General features: G+C 42.7%; 2 protein-coding genes across 3 annotated transcripts; both read right to left on the minus strand.

The window, feature by feature from the left end:
• Positions 1 to 546: 546 nt before the first annotated feature.
• On the minus strand, positions 547 to 3339 carry ctsl.1 (cathepsin L.1). Its single transcript, XM_041061140.1, has 8 exons — positions 3161 to 3339; positions 2802 to 2944; positions 2431 to 2628; positions 2151 to 2342; positions 1566 to 1731; positions 1331 to 1436; positions 929 to 1032; positions 547 to 766 (listed from the first exon to the last, which is right to left on the minus strand). The coding sequence occupies exons 1-7, from the start codon at positions 3258 to 3260 to the stop codon at positions 933 to 935; spliced, it is 1005 nt and encodes a 334-aa protein (XP_040917074.1). The 5' UTR covers positions 3261 to 3339; the 3' UTR covers positions 547 to 766; positions 929 to 932.
• Positions 3340 to 9806: 6467 nt separating this feature from the next.
• On the minus strand, positions 9807 to 15202 carry vgll2b (vestigial-like family member 2b). Of its 2 annotated transcripts, none has more exons than XM_041059956.1 (4): positions 15038 to 15202; positions 14122 to 14467; positions 11594 to 12040; positions 9807 to 10891 (listed from the first exon to the last, which is right to left on the minus strand). In XM_041059956.1, exons 2-4 carry the CDS (start codon positions 14420 to 14422, stop codon positions 10848 to 10850), a joined length of 792 nt encoding a protein of 263 aa, XP_040915890.1. In that variant the 5' UTR covers positions 14423 to 14467; positions 15038 to 15202; the 3' UTR covers positions 9807 to 10847. The 2 variants fall into 2 exon arrangements, with proteins under 2 accessions (XP_040915890.1, XP_040915889.1); XM_041059955.1 differs by having other exon boundaries at positions 14911 to 15202.
• Between the last annotated feature and the right edge of the window lie 2556 nt (positions 15203 to 17758).

The raw sequence follows: 17758 nt of genomic DNA on the forward strand, positions 1-17758 counted from the left end.
CTTTTAACCTTTCGCTGCCTTTTTCTAGGAAACAAAATCATTTCCTTGCACCAGTTGCAAAACCGATCTTGTACATTTGCATGCTACTATATGTGTGTGTGTGCGCGCATGTGTGTGTGTGCTGTGATAAATACACTAAATTTCTTATTAAAATGTCCACATTACATCAGCCTAAAGCAGCAAAGTATACATTAATAATAACATATGAAATTCACTTGCAAGATCCCTACATGCCCTTTTAAACAGAGTAAAGTATAACACAATAACAGCTTGTTAAAGAAGAGGTCGTGGGACCTAAAAGCGAGGTTGAGAAACTCTGAGCTAATGGATTAAAAAGTGATGGCTTTCTTGGCACCTCTAGCCAACATGTCTTTAACAAGTATATGTAACATACTGACTTATTCTTGTTCAGCAGTCCTCGACTGAGCACTGCTTTGCCTTTGTGTAATGAAAGCAAACTTTAATGGCTTGAAAAACACTGCACTATTTATAAGCCACAGAATATCAGCCACACATAAAAGTGGACAATAAAAGAGCCACAAAATCACAAACACATAAATGTTTGTTTTATTGTTTTTACATATATTTACAATCATCATTTTAAAAAAAAGTTATTCTACCAAAAGTGCAACAGGGCACAGAAATTAGACCCCGCTAACTTTCAAGGAACAACAACAGTACATTTTGTTCCATAAGTCCATTTCTTAATGAAATTAAAGTGAATTATGTGTGACTGTTCTCCTCCTCATGGAGGAAAGTCCTGGACCTGGAAATCCAATAAACATGAACAACAACCAGTTAATGGACAGTAAATCAACACTTACTTTCAGGTACACACCCAGTAGTTTAGCTTAAAACTTTAAATAGCATTTCCCTTAGTCGTAGAAAGACAGAGGGAAAGAATGAAGGATTGTGGGTTTCTTCTCACCTGCTCAGACCAGGGGGTAGCTGGCTGCAGTTGCAATGCCACACTGGTTGTGTTTGTTCCTGGACATCATGATGTATCCCTTGTCTCCCCATTGCAGACCCCAGCTACATAACCACATACATTACCAACCATGTTCAGCTGATATATATATATATATAAAACAATCATTGTCTGAATAGAAGCTACAACAGCATGTAGCAAAAAAAACACGTCCTAAATTCTAAAAGAAGTAAAGTAATTTGAATAAGTAATAATAACATGAGATTCAAGAAGCTGACAACATCCTGGCTGAGTTTCACTTCATTTTGGCAGCTATAAATAAGATGTCTGTCTCGTCTGTAACACTGCATGCTGTCTGTTGGCAAGTCAGCAGCCCACAATTTAAAATATTTGGGTTTTTACCTGTTCTTCACCAGCCAAAAGTCTTGACCATTCTTACTGCCATAACCCACAGCCAGGACACCATGGTCCAACTCTGTGCTGCTGCAATCTGGCTCATCATACACTCCTAGAAAAAAAAAAAAAAAAAACACACACACACACACAGATTAGACAGACACATGAAAAATAAGAGTATTTCTAGTTTCATCTAGCGTTTGATAAAGATATAACCTGGCAGAATTGAAAAATTGTTTACCTGAATCGTAGAGCTGGAAGGACACTTGAGAAGCATCAATGCCTACAGACACAGGTCCGATGGTGGCCACAGCCTCCTTCAGGGCATCTTCATCACCTTCTCTTATGTCAACATAGCCTGTGCATTTAGCACCAATAGTGGCAGGGTTGTAACGGCACTGTCCATCCTAATTCAGAGAGAATATTTTGATATTTAAACGATTCACCAAGTCAACACTTGGAACAGTACATTTTCCAAGTGCTAGATTCTCAAAAGATTTTTTTTTCTTTTGAGGTTTAAGTCTATAAAACTGTTATTGTAGGCTGAAAGTCTGCAAGGGCTTCATTGTATTACAAATTGTGTCCACAAGGTGGCAGTATTGTATGTCTCTCATGTGAAGGACATGATTTTCACACAACCCACACATCTTGCTCCAGCTCAGTTTATTAGGGCCCGAGCACGAAAATTCGTGCGAAGCCCTATTGTATTTTATAGTTGTTGTTTTAGACTGTTTGCAGGAGCTGCCTTTAAAGATTAAGTCTTACGTCCAGATATAATCAGGTACAATGTTTTTTTTTTTCAAACAAACCAGACTTTTCTGTTTACCTCTGCCTCATAGGGGTAAGAGTCCTCTGTGTCAATACCTCCATTGGCTTGGATGTATCGAAAGGCATCGTCCATCAAGCCTCCTGCGCAACCCATGTTGCCATAGTCACCAGAGCAGTCAACTAACTGCTGCTCACTCAGGGACACCAGTTTCCCTGTCTTCCTGAAGTTCTGGCCCTCCAGAGCGCCAGTCTGGGAAAGGAATAAGGGAATTTGTAACCAGAAAACATCTGTATAAAGTTATCTGTATTGCTGGAATAACAAGTAAGGTTTTACATACTGCACTGAAGGCCCAGCAGGAGCCACACTCCTTCTGATCCTTGACATCAGTGACGTATCCCTTGTCCCTCCAGTCTACGGCACTTGGCAGATCAGTGCCTTCAGGCATCGGGAGGAAGGCAGAGCCACGGCGAGGCACAGAAGCATTGAAAGAGCCCAGGCAGCCCATGGAAATCAGGTGTTTGAACTCCTCATTTTCCTAATTAGGTTGGATGAAATTCAGAGTGCCACTTAATAGGGTCTTCATCCAAAATGTCATTCATTGTATCCTTACAAGCTGACAGCAACCAAATAACAGTGATGGCATTCAGTCAATAAGTTCAAAGCTACATGATGGCAGAAACAGCAAAATATCAGTTTTTCTGTGCATACCAAGTCAGCAAAGTAGGTCATGCCAAGGCGGTAGGACTTGATGCCCTGATCAGCCATGATATTGTGTACCAGCACCAGTTTGCGGTTGCTTAGCCAGATTTGCCTGCGGTGAGCCTCCTCTGATGGAGAGCTGTAGGACCTTCCTGCCAATCAGAGTAGGGAGTAATCAGAAAGAGAACAAAGGGAAATGGTCGGTGATAAATTATGAGTCAATTAGATACTTTTAAGAAATTTGTCTTTATGTTTGATCCGATAATCAGTCTGGCTTTTTCCAATTTTATGCTTTATAGACAGATTTTTACAAACAACTGAACAGCATCTTCCGATAAATGGCCACAATAAAGTCTCTACTGCCTCACCAAACTTGAGTTTCCAGGCGTGGAACTCCAGGTCTTCCAGGGAGACACTGGCACAGCTGGCCACAGCCAGAGCAGCAGCAGCAACCAACAGCAGCTTCATCCTGACTGACACACAAGCGGAAAAAGCAAAGAGATCCCTTGTGACTTGCAGGAAACCACACAGGTTAAGAGTGAACTCTTTCGCTTCAGCTTTATTTCAAAAACCTTTTCTGTCATGACGTCAGTTGTCACGTGTACACTACCACAGTATTGGCACAGTATTTCCCGGTTTCTTTTGTTTTGGCCCACCCCCAAACTTTTTGTCATCTTTATGAGTCTCTATTTCTTCTTCATCTGTGCACCTGCACTACAGGAAGTGAGTGTGTGCATGTGTGTGTATGTCTGTGGTTCAGCTGCTTACCTGCCCCTATGTTGAAGTTTGAGGTAAAGTTTTGAGGTATCACCACCTGTAGGTGAGGCAAGTCTGAGAGCTGTTCTTATATAGCTGTTTATAGTTATGATCTGCAGTATGTCCAGTCAGGTGGCTGTCAGCAGCTCATAAAGTCACAGAGACAAAGAATGAGTCAATCATTGAAATAGGGAATGACAGTTATACATTACAAGAAGTTTTCATGATGTCATTCTTTTGGGAAACATATATTTCAACTTCAGCAAAGCAGAATTTTCTATGATCACTTATTCTACAGTTTGTTGCTTTGGAATTATACAGTCACATCAAGAAGGACCACAGTCTGTTTGTTAGTGTGATGTCTTCATGTGGAAAACCACTGTTGGGACTTTGCGTTTACTCCACTGCTCCGATTCCAGTCACATGGTGATGGGGATTCCTCGCAGAGAACAAAACCAAGAGAGACATACAGAAACAATAACATATGCATGTGCTAATGTGCGCTTCCACCCACCAGTTTTGGTTGAAACCTTATGAAGGTGTTAAAATTCTTGAAAATGTAGGCGGCACTTCAGCTAACACCCACTTACTGAAAGCGTGTTTGAGTGATTTACCTGAATGAACACATGTTTATTTGAAATTGTGTTGCCTATCTTTCCTCCTTTTAGAAGACACCTCCAAATTTTTAGACAAAAGTATTGTGGAATTTGTTTAATCAGAGCTAGAGACAAACGGATTCCTACAAATATGTTGAGCTCAGGCAAATGCTTGCCTCAAAGTTAAAGATTTATGGCGATGAGTGGCTTTCAGTTGGGTGGCAAAAGAATGATTTGTAATATTTGTTTCACACACACACACAACCACTTATTTCTGATAAATTAAACTTTCCCTACATTTGTTTTGATTTTATTCATGATTCATGTCTGTTTCCAGTGACTGTTATTCAAGACTTCCTTTCCGTTGCCACACACACATCCTGTTTCCAACTTGCCTGCATTAGTTTGATTTGTTCAGCAAATGTTACTTATCTGTAATGGTCAGAAACATAAATGCAAATGTTATTTAGCAATTAAATACCCAAAAGAGAGACTGAATAGCTACGAAAAAGCACGAAACCAGAACTGAGAAATATTCATCAGGGAGTGAAGAATTCGTTGTAGTTTCAATTCGGTTCAAAAAAATCGCGTAATTAGTTTAATTGCTGAAAATCATAGCAACAAAAGAGTTAATTTTGTCTTTAAACTCTTTTTATATATGTCTAAAAAAAGGGATTCCACAAATTTTGTGGTAGTTCACAGCAGTTGTGTTGTAACTGCTGACTCTCTCTTTTCCCCGCCTTTCGCCAGCCTGTTTGCCTCTGTCTGTCTGTCACAAGGCTTTCGTGCCATGACAGTACTTCAGACCACAAAGACGCTGGGAATGGGAAGTGAGTTAAAACTGACAGCTAAGCTAAAAGTTTACAGATGTCACTGAACTCTTTCCAGCCTGTGTGTTACTCTCAGTAACACACAGCATGTCAGATAAATATATGAGAGTAAAATTGCAATGTTTCCCTCAGTAAGGTAAAAGTACTTTCCACCACTATAGACAACCAGCAACTCTTTGCATGATGGGTCAGCTACTTTTAAATTCATTGAGTACAAGTTTCAGACTGAAAATCGATGATTCTGTATTTGTAATCCACATCAACACAGCTGTTTGTGTGTGTGAACCTTTGTAATGTTTTTGCATTTAACTGAACATAGGATAACTGGGATTTTGTGAACACTGATATTGAGTAAAAAGGTTGTGAAATGCTGGTGTATAGAATGAAAAGAACAGCTTTTTTGGGCTTCTACTTTTGTACCAAGTAGACAAGTACAACTTTATATCCACATAAACTTTGTGATGTTCCTTGTACAATAAAGCATTTAGAACAACAGTCAAGTGACAATGTAGAGTCATGAGTTTGTACAGTGCTAATACAACTGGAAAACTCATAGTTCATAGATCAGTGTTCTTGAGCACATGGCCTTGAGAGGGAACTTCAAGTGAAGCATGTGATCATGTTTTGCTGTCTGTTTAGAGCACTCTCTCAGGTTTACAAGTGCATGTGTGTGTAGTGACTGACAAGTTATTGCCAAAGTCAAAACAGAAGCCGACTAAATCCACAGATTTAGTCGGCTTGGTTGCATGTCTTTCTCTTTCATTTTTCCCTTTTAGCTTGTGCATGACAGTTAGCTCTGGAAATGGCACATTAATTATTTGAAATTCAGGACAAAGAATTCACTGCTAAGCAGTGCATGTGAAATTGAGCTGGGTAAACAGGTTGAATGTCACGTTGTAAAAAACAGTTAGAGGGAGTTTCACAGTATTTAGTGAGGGTGGCATAACAATAAACAGTTTATGATTTTAGCACTAATTAAGTCATATGATCAGTAGGGGAAATGATAAAGTTTAGGGTTGCATTCTCTTCAGAAATGTGAGAAATTCTAAACCTGATGCTTAATTTGTTTGTTTAGACTTCTTGGTATGATCTGACAAATTGTTCTGAATGTGAACTGGCATCCTGCATCATGTAACTTCAAGAAATGACCGGTCACATGGCCCGTTGTCTTTCAGGTTGAATGTGGGTCAACCTGGGTGTGTGTGTCTTACTGCAAGTGGTGACTCAATGCATGGACACCACAGCTGAGAGAGTCAGCTGTTCTCAGAAAATGCCTGGTAATGCTGGTGACTGATAATTCTAACCTCCCTGTTTTGACATGTACACAAGTAGTCTACAGTGCGAAGGGGACTCACAGGGTTTTCAAAAAAAAAAAAGTCCCCAGATGCCAGGCAGTCACATGCACATTTCCAAAACCTCACTTACAGCAGTCATTCAGTCTAATAGTTATGTAACTGAGGGAAATGCAAGCTATTTGCTTTGGTTTGCTGTTGTTTTGTGTGAAATGCTACACACTTAACTATTAATAAACCAAAACCATCATCATGTCACATCTGACAACTGCAACTCCTTTTCAAAGTGATAATACTGGTTAGATGTTTGCTGATTTGATTTTTAACTATTTGTCTCGCAGATTCAAGAGTTAATGTAAAAGCACCATATGTGTTGGTATAACCGGGCATTGTAGACGGACTTTTGTTTGTTTTTATTTTTTTTAGCTGGCTTTTGCAATGTCATAAACATACCAGGAGATGGCAGCATTTCCACGCTCAGGCAGTATTTCAGTTCATTGGTTAAAAACAGCTCCCATACATTTAATGATATGTCAGTGATAAAGTAAATCTGCTGAACTGGTTCTGCTGCTTTATCTGCTAATTAATTCAACAAGCAGACTCAATCAATCCATGTCACTGTAATATCCAGCATCTATAATGACTCGATTTGTGTAACAGAAAGTGCACTCCTGGCAAACTGTTACAGTAACATGGCTGATATTAATTGTAGGGTCTACTGACAACTAAGTAACATAATGTGACAATAGCTGTGGGTGCAGGAGTATATCCTGGAGGATCCGGTGTGAAAAGGAAACCCTCAGGCCCCGTGACAATACTAGTGTGAAAAGGCCGTAAGATGCTTGGCATAGGAAACTGAGAGGAACGCTATCCCTGGTAAACTCTTCTAATTTCATTACTCCACATGTTTCCTCAGCTTAGAGCCAATGACATAGTTGGCTGCTCTTTAGTGGGGGTCAAACATAACAGCCACTAAATTGTGACAGTGGCCCAGACTGGCATACCCTAGTGCATAATCTGATTATCGGATCAATAACGCAGCAACATTTGGTGCATAGCTGGGATGGCTTGCTTCTTCTCTGGTTACGCATTGCTGGCATTCAGCACTCATTCCCACTTTATAGGTGACAAAGTGTGAATACAAGCAGGAATTCAAATGGAGGGCCTTTTAAATAAGAGCAGTCACACAGAGTATCCTTGATCACATCTGGCTGTGCTACTGTCACTACACAGCTGACACAGCTACTAAAATATCAGCACATTCTATGTCAGCATGTAAAATCAGAAACTGACCTAAAAGTCTACACAGACTATTGAGTGCATTCTGCCTAATACCAAGACACAGTTCTTAAAGCTAAGATTGGTGTTTATCATCTCTCTGTCCAGCTAGACTTACGATGTTCTTTAAATAAGCAGTAGCTCTGATGTAAATATACTTGTTAAACTGTGAGCAGCCAGTATTGAAGCTGGAAATGCATCTACAGTTGGACTCAGTTGATCAAGGAGTGGACGTGGGAGCAGATGATGTGAGAAAATGTATCTATGTACTTGGGGAGAAGTGCAAAGACTGTGGATGTGGTATATTCATCACAAACCCACATAGAATGTCCCCACCTCTGCCTTCAGACAATCTTACCATGTGGTGCTGAGACAATTCCACTGTCAGCAGCTCCCCCTACTGGCCATGTTGAGGGCAGTACATAAAGGTTCTGAGGGAATTCTGCACAGCTGCCTCCCTAATGGTTTTGGCTATTATGTGGTCCCATAAATTGTCTCTACTCTCTTGTTAAGCCTCCTGAATGTCCAGGACCAATACCTCCACAAGCTGAACAAAGGTTCTCTCCTTCACCTTGGTCTCTGCTTATGTTATACATCCACCTGCATTGGTGTGAAGTTTGACAATCTTGCCCTCTCTCTGGCAATTCATCATAACTGAATCTCAAGCCAGCCTACTGGTAGATTAGTGCCATTTTTGCCAAATTTGCAGTGTAGGCAGGTACCTCCTAATAAATTGCCAACAGTGGTCCACCATCATTTGTCTGTGTCGCCAGCTCCTTCTTGTGTGGGTGTCAGGTGTGATAGACACTTGAGGAAGGGAGGCATCCTACTGCCCCTTCAGCAAGATGCATGTTGTTACAGGATCTGGGTCTGTGACACTGGAAGACACATGCCCAAGCAGTTTGGCATTAAAGATTCCCTCCACCTTACATAGGAAGGTGAGAAGGACTGCTTCTGTAACTGCTTATGTTCCCATTTTGCAAGGGTGTCTTCTAGGAACGTTTCTCCCACACCCCACCAAAGTGCGGGGATGCTGGTGGATTGAATTTAAAGGAGATCTGTTGAGCTATCAGACTCTCTTGAAGCTCAGGCTCCATGAGTTCAAATGGTTCCTTAAGTTTCTGATCTGCTCCCTGGAAATTTGTCCCCTCATCTAATATGATTTCTGAAGGTGCTCCGCATGGCCTATGGCCTATGAACCATCTCATGGCAAGGAGAAAGGCATCTGGAAAGTGTTTGTGAAGTGGAGAGACAGCTCACAGAGTATGAGGGCAAACAGCTGGTCACCTCTTATGGCACCTCAGAGCTCTAGCCATGGGATGGACAACTGGTGCCCTGGTGCCACCTTTGAACTTGCCATCACAAAGGAGAAATGTATGCTCTCCCTGTCTTGCATGGTCGGGCAAGTTACTGAGCCACATCCTTGCTCTGACATGTCACAGAATACATGCAGAGTCTATTATGTGTCTTCAGTGGCCAGCTCTGGTGGTGCATAGGACCTTGAGATGGAAGAGCTGGCTGGCTGTGGCAGCTCATTAGCCCAGCTAACCCAGGACTTGAGGAGGTCAGGAGTGAGGTTTGGGTCAATCCAGCCTCTTTTCTTTGCCCACCACTTTTTGGTTAGGGGACTATCAAGCCTCAGTGTGGGAAGCTGGGTTTCCAGTAGGCTTAACTTGTAGTCCAGCTCATCTCCTTTGCTAGTTGCTGCTAGTAGTAAGGACTGTGTGTGTTTGTGACAAATATACCACACCTACATGCTTTGTACCTCTCTCCATATGCCTAGATAAAGTTTGCAAAACTTGTCTGCTTCAGTGTCCTTAATCAAAGTCACACTCTGAGTGGATAGAGCAACAACATTAGGGGTTCACACCCAGTTTAACAAGTGTATTTAAATCATTGGTTCTTTGAGCCAGATCAACGTTGTAAATATTGAGGCGTGGTCATGGAAGCAGATAATAGTTTTGTGAGCTTTATCAAGACACTTGGTGAGATGCACAAAGTATATGGATGTAATATATCCATCATGAATGTGATCACTCCTTTTCTGCATGTAGCAACTAGCAGCAAGTAGCAGAACAGACATCTCTCTATTATCGTGTGGCACTGAGATAATTCCACGATTAGCAGCTCCCCCTACTGGCCACGGAGAGGACAGTACATGAAGGCTATTCTGAACAAGCTCAGATACTACTGTCATGCAGGGGTAAACATTTAGTACATGTGACAATGTACCATAAAAATATTTATTGACATCACAATCTTCTTGGACAGAAAAATGAGAAATGACACACAAAAAAAACATTCCAAAAATATTTAGAAATTCCACATTCAAAACATCTAAGAATGGCAGAGAAATAAAGAACTAAAATGGAACATCATCAAATTGAAAGAAAGCAGTCTATGAGTCTGTTCAGTGCAAACAACATCTTGTTTAACTGAACCAAGATTTGATATGTTTTTGAGAAATGATCTTAAATCTCCACAAAAGATTCCCTCATAGATAGATGAGAAACTCCATCAACAGCACATGGTATGGTCATTCCCATCATCTCTGTCTTTAGAAAACACAATAAACAGAACCACAATAATTGCAGAACACTGGCCTAACCAAACATTTTAGAAATGCACATAAACACCAATAAATAGAAACACTTTATTTCAGAGAGCAAAATTATATAATAACAACCAAAAAAAGGCATCATAATGATAGTCACAAAGCATAAACTGCCATAATTGCTGCTCCTGTTTATCACTGCATGTTGCATTTGTGAAATGCAGATAAGTGGATGATGACAACCACTGTACCAACAAAGAGCATGAGACAGAGATAACCACGTTGGAGGGAATCCCTGCTCGCCACTATTTATCCCTCTGTCCCTCCATTCATCCCTCTTTCTCTCTGTCCTCTGTAAAAGTCTGTTGTGATCCTGTCTTTTTCTGTCCAAACAGGTCACTGTGGCTCACACCTTGCCAAGGTCTGTGCTGCACCGACAGCGACAGGAGAGGAAGAGGAAGAGAGATGAGAAAGAGAGAGCAATGGCACAGATTATGGACAGTGACACTCTGTCTCTCTCCCTCTTACTCTCTCCCGCTCTCTGCTTTATCTCCATGGTGCACACACACCGACCTGGAGCAAGGCTGTATACTGGCAGGGGAGGCCAGGAGCAGAGAGAAGGGGGTGGATAGATGGGGAAGCAGTGTGTGTGTGGGGGGGGGATAAAGGGACACGCTGCTTCAATAGCGGAGCAGGTCCAGGGACTAATTGGATCTGGTAATGGCTGGTCAATGTGACTGAAGGGCTCGTTAGAACCAGTACAGCTCCTTGCCTTTCTTGTGCTGCTGGAGGCCTGAGAAAAAAGGACAAAGAAACAATGAGGAGGACAACGGCAAACAACAGAACACAGGTTGTCATGGAGCCTACTTTTGCCAAACATCCTGTTTTAAAGGGGGGAAAAGAGAGCTTCTGTGATGATTATGATGTATTGTGTGTGTGTGTGTGTGTGTGTGTGTGTGTGTGTGTGTGTGTGTGTGTGTGTGAGTATGTGTGTGTCTGTGTGTCTACATGCGTGGGAGTGTCTGTGGCGGTGAGCTTGGGGTATTCAACATCACATATGTTTCCTACAGAGGGTATCACAAGAGCTGAAAGTTGATGCAGATGTGTGTGCAAGAGTGTATGTGTTGGTGTGAATGGTTGTTAGAGTGCATGATATGAATTTTTTTTCTATATCTGATTAAATAACATCAATACTCACAAATCAGAGTGCCTGGGTTAAAGGGTTCAAGCAATTATTAGAGGAATATAAGCTAAATCTGTACACTGTAGAATTTCAATTCTGCTCTCGCTATGTTCAGCACATCAGTACAGTACAGAAAAAATATGTTTGTTTCTCATATTTTTGTAGCCATAAAAAATCTCACCTTTCCATTTCCATTTGTCTACACTGAATCTGAGTGGCTGCCTTTGCATTTTAGGATTTTTATATCTGGTATTATTACATAAGTACTATGCAGACACTATTTGCAAAAGCTTCACATGTTTGAGTGGGTACCTGCATCCATGTTGAGCGCCAATGTCTGGCTGACATCTCCTGGGGGAAGCAAGCTGGGCCAGGAGGCAGCAGGTTCCAGCTTGCTCACTTCATAGTGGCTTGGCAAGGTAGGGAGATGAGGTGGCCTCACCGTGGGCATCAACAGGGGCCCATAGTGAGGCTCCAAAGCTGAGGGTGAATACAGTTCGTGGAGAGGCCTTGGTGGCCCGTAGGCCTGGGCCTGGGGATACCCCCAGCTCTCTGGAGGGTGAGGATGAGAGTGAGGATGGGCATGTGGGTGAGGATGAGCGTGTGGATGTGGCAGGCTTGGGTGCAGCCCTGATGCATATGGGTCCATGGAATAGGAGGGTGCTCCTGTCTCACAGTGGGAGCGGCTTTGAGGTGAGGAGTAGTTACTGTCCCAGAAGGATGGGGGGAAGCTTCGTCGGCTGCTAGGAGAAGGGGTGTCTAATGGGAGAGGGGGGGGGGAGAGGGGGGAGGAGGGTAAACACCGAGGCCAAGTCATGAACCATTGCACAACTGTGTGGTGAATCACTCGATTTATATAGACAAATTGAAAGGCTGGAGGTGTGTAAGACGAGCAACGCGTGCTAAAACGTAGATGTCACTCACATGACTGCTACACCCTCTGGCCCAGATATCTTCCCCATTGGATCATACTGTCACACAGCCCTAGCCCCAACAAGACACAGAAATAAACACAACAACGTTCTAGCAGACAGAGAGAGAGAGAGAGAGAGAGAGAGAGAGAGAGAGAGAGAGAGAGAGAGAGAGAGAGAGAGAGAGTGGTAGAAAGAGAGGCGTCCCTATATCCTAGAATTCTATATAAGGCAGACGCTCTGACCTGGAGGCAGCCCAAGGCTCACAGAGCCTTAAATCACTTTCTGTGGTGACATCTCTCACTCTCATGTCAGCCCAGTACTTCTGAAAGTCTCACAACACATTTGTGCACACACTCACACACACATACTGAGACACGCAACTCTGGTCCTGTGCTAGCACTCGCCGCCCCACTCTTCTGTCTCCTGCACCCCCACCTGTTGTTTTCTCTGCACCCCCCACCCCTACCCCCCCTCCTTGCCCTTGACAGAATGTCAGCGAGCTATTATATGTTTTTAGAAGTATACTTTTATATTTAGATATTCCTCTGAAAAAAGACACCATGCGGCACCCTGAGAGCTAGTGTTTCCCTCTGCCCCTATCACACAGACCACAGCATATATAAATCTGACCAGCAGGCAGGCAACTAACTGAGCAACCATTGTGGGGCAAAAGCTGGAGAGAGAGTCAGAATGGCAGCCGCGGAGACGTTTGAAGGGGATACGCCGGCGAGGCTGTGCGCTTACGGCCATGTATAAACATAGCATCTGTTGTGAGGCAGAAAGTGTGTGTTAGTGCCGAAATGAAGACGTCCAGCTGAACTGGGAAAGAGACTAACAGCAACAGCAGAGAGAGGGAGAGAGTAGAGGCTTTAGGCCCTACATGGATATTCAAGGGACATCTGCAGGCTGCTGGTAGAAAGGGATTAAGTATCTTGCAATTTGCAAATGACTGCATTTTTTACTTTACATTTTTGTGCAATCAAAATGAAATCTAAAAACAAAAAGAAGAAAGAAACATCCCACAATGTTGCTAATTTTAAGCATTATTTGAAGCTTGTCAGAGTAATAATTGAGGGATGTGTATGGTTTTTGCAAGAGCTTTATCATAACTCACAGTAGGTAATAAATCCCAGCAGTGTCTGTGGTAATGCCTAAACTTCAAGCTTAAGACTAACCTAACCATATACAAGCGTGTGCATGTTCTCCCTTGCTTGTCTTTAAGTCTTAGCCCCTTTTTAGTCTTTTGATTGCCTACAGCTCCTGACTTTCATGACCCCTGACCCCTGCGCCCTGACCTCTCCAGGGACAACAGCTCCAACAAGCAGCCCTTCTGTCCTGTCACCTGATCACATCACCTGTCTGACACTCTGCTGTGCTCTGCAGAACTGTCAGTTCACCCTGTGTGGCCTCAAAAGTAAGCGCAAGACGCCACACAGACAACTGCAGCACCCTCCCATAAATAAATGGAAGTCATGCAGGAATGTAGTGGAGGAGAAAACCCTCCTGAACTCAGTTTACCCACCTTTTTTCAGGCTTGCATGAGTCTCTGTGACGTAAATTTGTTGCAAACACGGTAGTAAATCAGCTTATCTGGTACAGTAACATTCAGATAGGGCACCTAATTCATTTCATGAAAAAGTAATTAATGATTTAAGAAAATGCACCTGTGGTTGTTTTCTTTATGTTCGCACACTGGTCAGAGGATTTGTTCATATTTGTATCATCATATCACGACATAGCGTGTAGCCAGCCCAAATCTGTTGTTTTGTAACTTTTTTCAAGTAGAATTAATGGACACCATTCTGTACTGTAGTTATGGACAGGAAAAGTGTATTTCAGTGTCCAGGATCACTACGAGTTTGAGTTGCTCTCACAAGTACAGATGTGCATGTTGCATAAATGAGTCTTATGGACAGTGTGGTATACCTGTGCCCTGCTGGTCTGGCGCCCTCCTTTTGCCCTCTCCATCCATGTAGGAGCTGAGGGCTCTGGAGAAGTGTTCGTCCACCACACTGCTGATGTCTCCCTGGTAGTAGGTGAACAGGACACAGCGAGATGTCAGGTACTCTGCCTCAGGGGCCTCCTGCTTCTCCTTGGGGCCCTCCTCTGGCCTTGAAGCCGCAGGCGTGTAGGAGGAAGAGGAAGAGCTAGATGAAGATGAGGAGGAAGTTGATCCTCCATTGCCTGGGCCCCCAGACATCCCCTCGGGACCCCTGGGAGTGTCCATAAAATCCCGGCAGTGAGGAGAAGTGCTGCTCAGACCTGTGGGAGCCTGTCAGGGTGGGGGGAGTGGAGGAGAGGCGGGGGAGTAGGAAGAGGGTTAAGACAGGTGCTGCAGAGGACACTTCTGGAGCTGTCTTTGAGACATTTTGACATAATGTTTTTCTTTGTGTGTGGCATCACTGGCGTGTGTATGTGTGTGCGCACGCGCGCCTGGTTATGGTGAGTTTTGTGGGTGCAGAACGACTTCTGTGCTTTGGAAGACATAAACAGCATCACTACATATATCGATATTCGTAAGCGACTAATTAAATCAAACGAATATTTATATCACAAACACATAAAACACTTAACGATTAGTTTGTTTGTTTGTTCCTTTTACGCATACGCTGCATAAACTGGCTGTTCCTCACCTCAGCGACCCCCATCTCCCAGCTAACACTTAAAATAAGAAGAAATATCCAGGGAACATTTGAATATTTGCTCACTTCCTACCTGAAAGCTATTGATAAAAGCAGGAGCAGTCGGTGCGTACGGTGCGTAATGTCCATAGGCTGGGTACATAACATCCAAACAGCTCATGGTAAATGAGCGGTGTCTTCAGTGTTCTGTGGAAACCGACCTTGCTGAGAGAGAGACCGACAACATTCCGTTTTTGTTTTTCGCCGAAGAGAAACGGCCTCGGTGATCGCTGATTAGTGTTAAAAAGCCCGTGCCAGACTCGACATAGTCACCACAGAAAGAGCGCACCTCTCTGCTCCCTGTGTGCGCCACAGCAGCTGCGGCAGCAAAATGTGGTGAGGTTTATGGAGCAAGCATGAGGGTGTCCTGTCCTGTACATCTCTGTGTCAACCCCTCCCACCTTAAACAGCCCTCCACCCCTCACTTCACCACCACCACCACCACCACCACACAAATCACATCTACAGATTACTGATTGCACGCAAGCAAGCCGATTATTAACACTGATATTTAAAATCAATTTGTTAACAATTATAAAAGTTGACACTGTATAATTGTCGCCAAAAGTACAGGTGTAAATGATGTCAAAGTCGGGGATTGCAAATCTTTCACTGAAATATGAAACATAGGTAAAAGTGTTTTCTAGAAAAGCTGGGAACAACCTATGACCAATCATGATCATGGCTCCACAAAATGTTAATCCTGGTGTAAAATAAAGGTTAAATAGAATGTCATCCAGTTACACAAATAGATTGGGATGAAGTCATTGAGCTTTATAACCATCCACACGACAATGAGCACATGATACGTGTGATTCAGTGACTTTTTATTTCTTTCCACGTCCTGTGGATACTTGAAAACTTTGTTCTCAGTCCAAGCTGAAAGTGTATCCATGGTCTTAAAACAGCCATCGGTTGCCAAGTAAACCTTCAAGTCATCTGAAGTATTTAGTGTGTTCCCATAATGACACATAGGTGTCAACTACAGGTTGCATACACTGGTCATACCAACATAGAGGAGAAAGGGACTCTGCACAAATCTATGACAAATTATCACCTATCAGCAGTGCAAACAAAAAGATATTTTCACACACAAACACAAACATACCCACTGACAGTAACAAACACAACAGTAGCACATTCATTGTGTGTCCTTGTACAAAAAGGCTTTTTAAAAAAGCATCCTGAAAACATAAAAACCTGAAAAACAAGTTTGACACATTTTAGAAGTGTAATCCGTTTCTCATTTTTTAAGGGATTTACAGGTAGCTGGTGGTTTGGCATGGTCTGGGCATGCCAGTCTTTTTGACAGGCACTTCAGAATGCCTGGGAGAATAGTGTGGAAATTTGCAGAATTCCATGGACGAGTGTCAGATGAGGTGGAATGTCTCTGATGTATGCTAGTGGACAAACTCCTCGGGAAGTTACATCGTCCCTGTGCTGCGTTCTCCAGATGAAGAACATGGCCAGCGTCTCGCTATGCATGCATCGCACATTGTATGAATAACTAGTGGCAGGTTATTGGCATGCTAATGAACTGAACAAGCTATTAAATAGCAGTGGATAAAGCTGACATGCAACATGTTAGTTCTCACTTTGTCTGCTCTAGTCTTGCATCACTGGTCTGGTAAACTGATTTTACATCACAGCAGTGCAATTTAATACAGTATATTATACATTATTATATTAGCATATAGCCTCAGAAGAGCATTAACACAGTGTCAGTTTCTAACACAAATGAATGAATTGCTTTAAATTTGTAAATCCACTTTTCAAACAAATCAGTCTTAACATTACTGGGGCACTAATCCTTCTTCAGTCAACTGCCGCCGCTGTGTAATGTGCAGTATGGGCCACTAGATACATACACATGCAGGGTCGTGCAAGACAGCGTTGGAGTCTCAGAGAAAGAGAGTGATGCAATGCTAGAAAGCTCACTGTTACACCAGCGTGATCAACAGCTGCAGCTGACGGAAGGGAAGAGAGGCCACTATTGGTATTAATGGCCATGACTAAATTTCTCTCTGACTCTATCTCTCCCTCCCACTTGTCTTCCCTAGTGATACACACACCTTTTCTCTATTTAATCACCCTGTGTTCCCTGGAACAGCCAACCGCTACTGTCATTTGTTTGCTTGTACTATTGAGTGCATACACACTGCAACACTTGTCACCAAGTGACCAAACTAGGAAGAGGGCAAGAGAGACAACCAGCTTGCAGGAATGCGTCAGTGATCCCGAAGTTGAAAACTAAGTCAGTTGGTACATTTGTGTTAGTCAGTGATACTGAACTGTGCATGCTAAAATCTCTGCATGTAAAGAACAGTATGTGCAAGAGCCCACACTTGCTCTTGTGTGTGTGTGTCTGTGTGCAAGTGTGTGTGGAGGTGTCTGTGGGTCTACATTTACGTGTATATGCTGAAAATAAACACAGGTTACATCACTCCTTGTGACCCTGCAGAACATCTAGGCCCCGCCCCTTTAAAAAGAGGTCTGACCTGACAAAGTGTCTCATTGGCTGAGATGTTGCAGGGCCAGTTGAGGTAGTAATGGCAACCTGGTTTTATTTAGACCACTATTCACATTGCAACACCACCATTAATAGTTTATACTCTATGCTAGAAATACCTGAGTACATTAAAGAATTAACTGCACACATGTACCTTTTTAAACCCAGTAGTTGATCATTCAAGTAAAATTCATGGTCATAATGTATGAAGCAGTCAAAGAATCAAATATGTAAATGCAAATCCAGGCAATGCGATCACTAAGTGTATGGTGGTGGTCTGTAAAGTGGAGCTTGTTGAGATATGAACCCGAAACCATATAGGCTACCTCCTGAAACAACAAGGCCTTTATTAAGGTCTCAGTCTGGCTTGGTC

The sequence above is a fragment of the Toxotes jaculatrix genome, chromosome 17, assembly GCF_017976425.1.
Source record: "Toxotes jaculatrix isolate fToxJac2 chromosome 17, fToxJac2.pri, whole genome shotgun sequence".
NCBI lineage: Eukaryota > Metazoa > Chordata > Actinopteri > Toxotidae > Toxotes > Toxotes jaculatrix.

Excerpts from the sequence above, each read along its gene's own strand:
- ctsl.1 (XM_041061140.1), bottom strand. The coding sequence starts at position 3,260 with ATGAAGCTGCTGTTGGTTGCTGCTGCTGCTCTGGCTGTGGCCAGCTGT. Across the intron at positions 2,945-3,160 it reads CGCCTGGAAACTCAAGTTTG|GAAGGTCCTACAGCTCTCCA; the intron begins GTGAGGCAGTAG and ends TCTGATTGGCAG. Across the intron at positions 1,732-2,150 it reads CTTACCCCTATGAGGCAGAG|GATGGACAGTGCCGTTACAA; the intron begins GTAAACAGAAAA and ends TCTCTGAATTAG.
- vgll2b (XM_041059955.1), bottom strand. The coding sequence starts at position 14,997 with ATGAGCTGTTTGGATGTTATGTACCCAGCCTATGGACATTACGCACCG. Across the intron at positions 12,041-14,121 it reads GCCAGACCAGCAGGGCACAG|ACACCCCTTCTCCTAGCAGC; the intron begins GTATACCACACT and ends CTCTCCCATTAG. Across the intron at positions 10,892-11,593 it reads GGCGCTCAACATGGATGCAG|GCCTCCAGCAGCACAAGAAA; the intron begins GTACCCACTCAA and ends CTTTTTTCTCAG.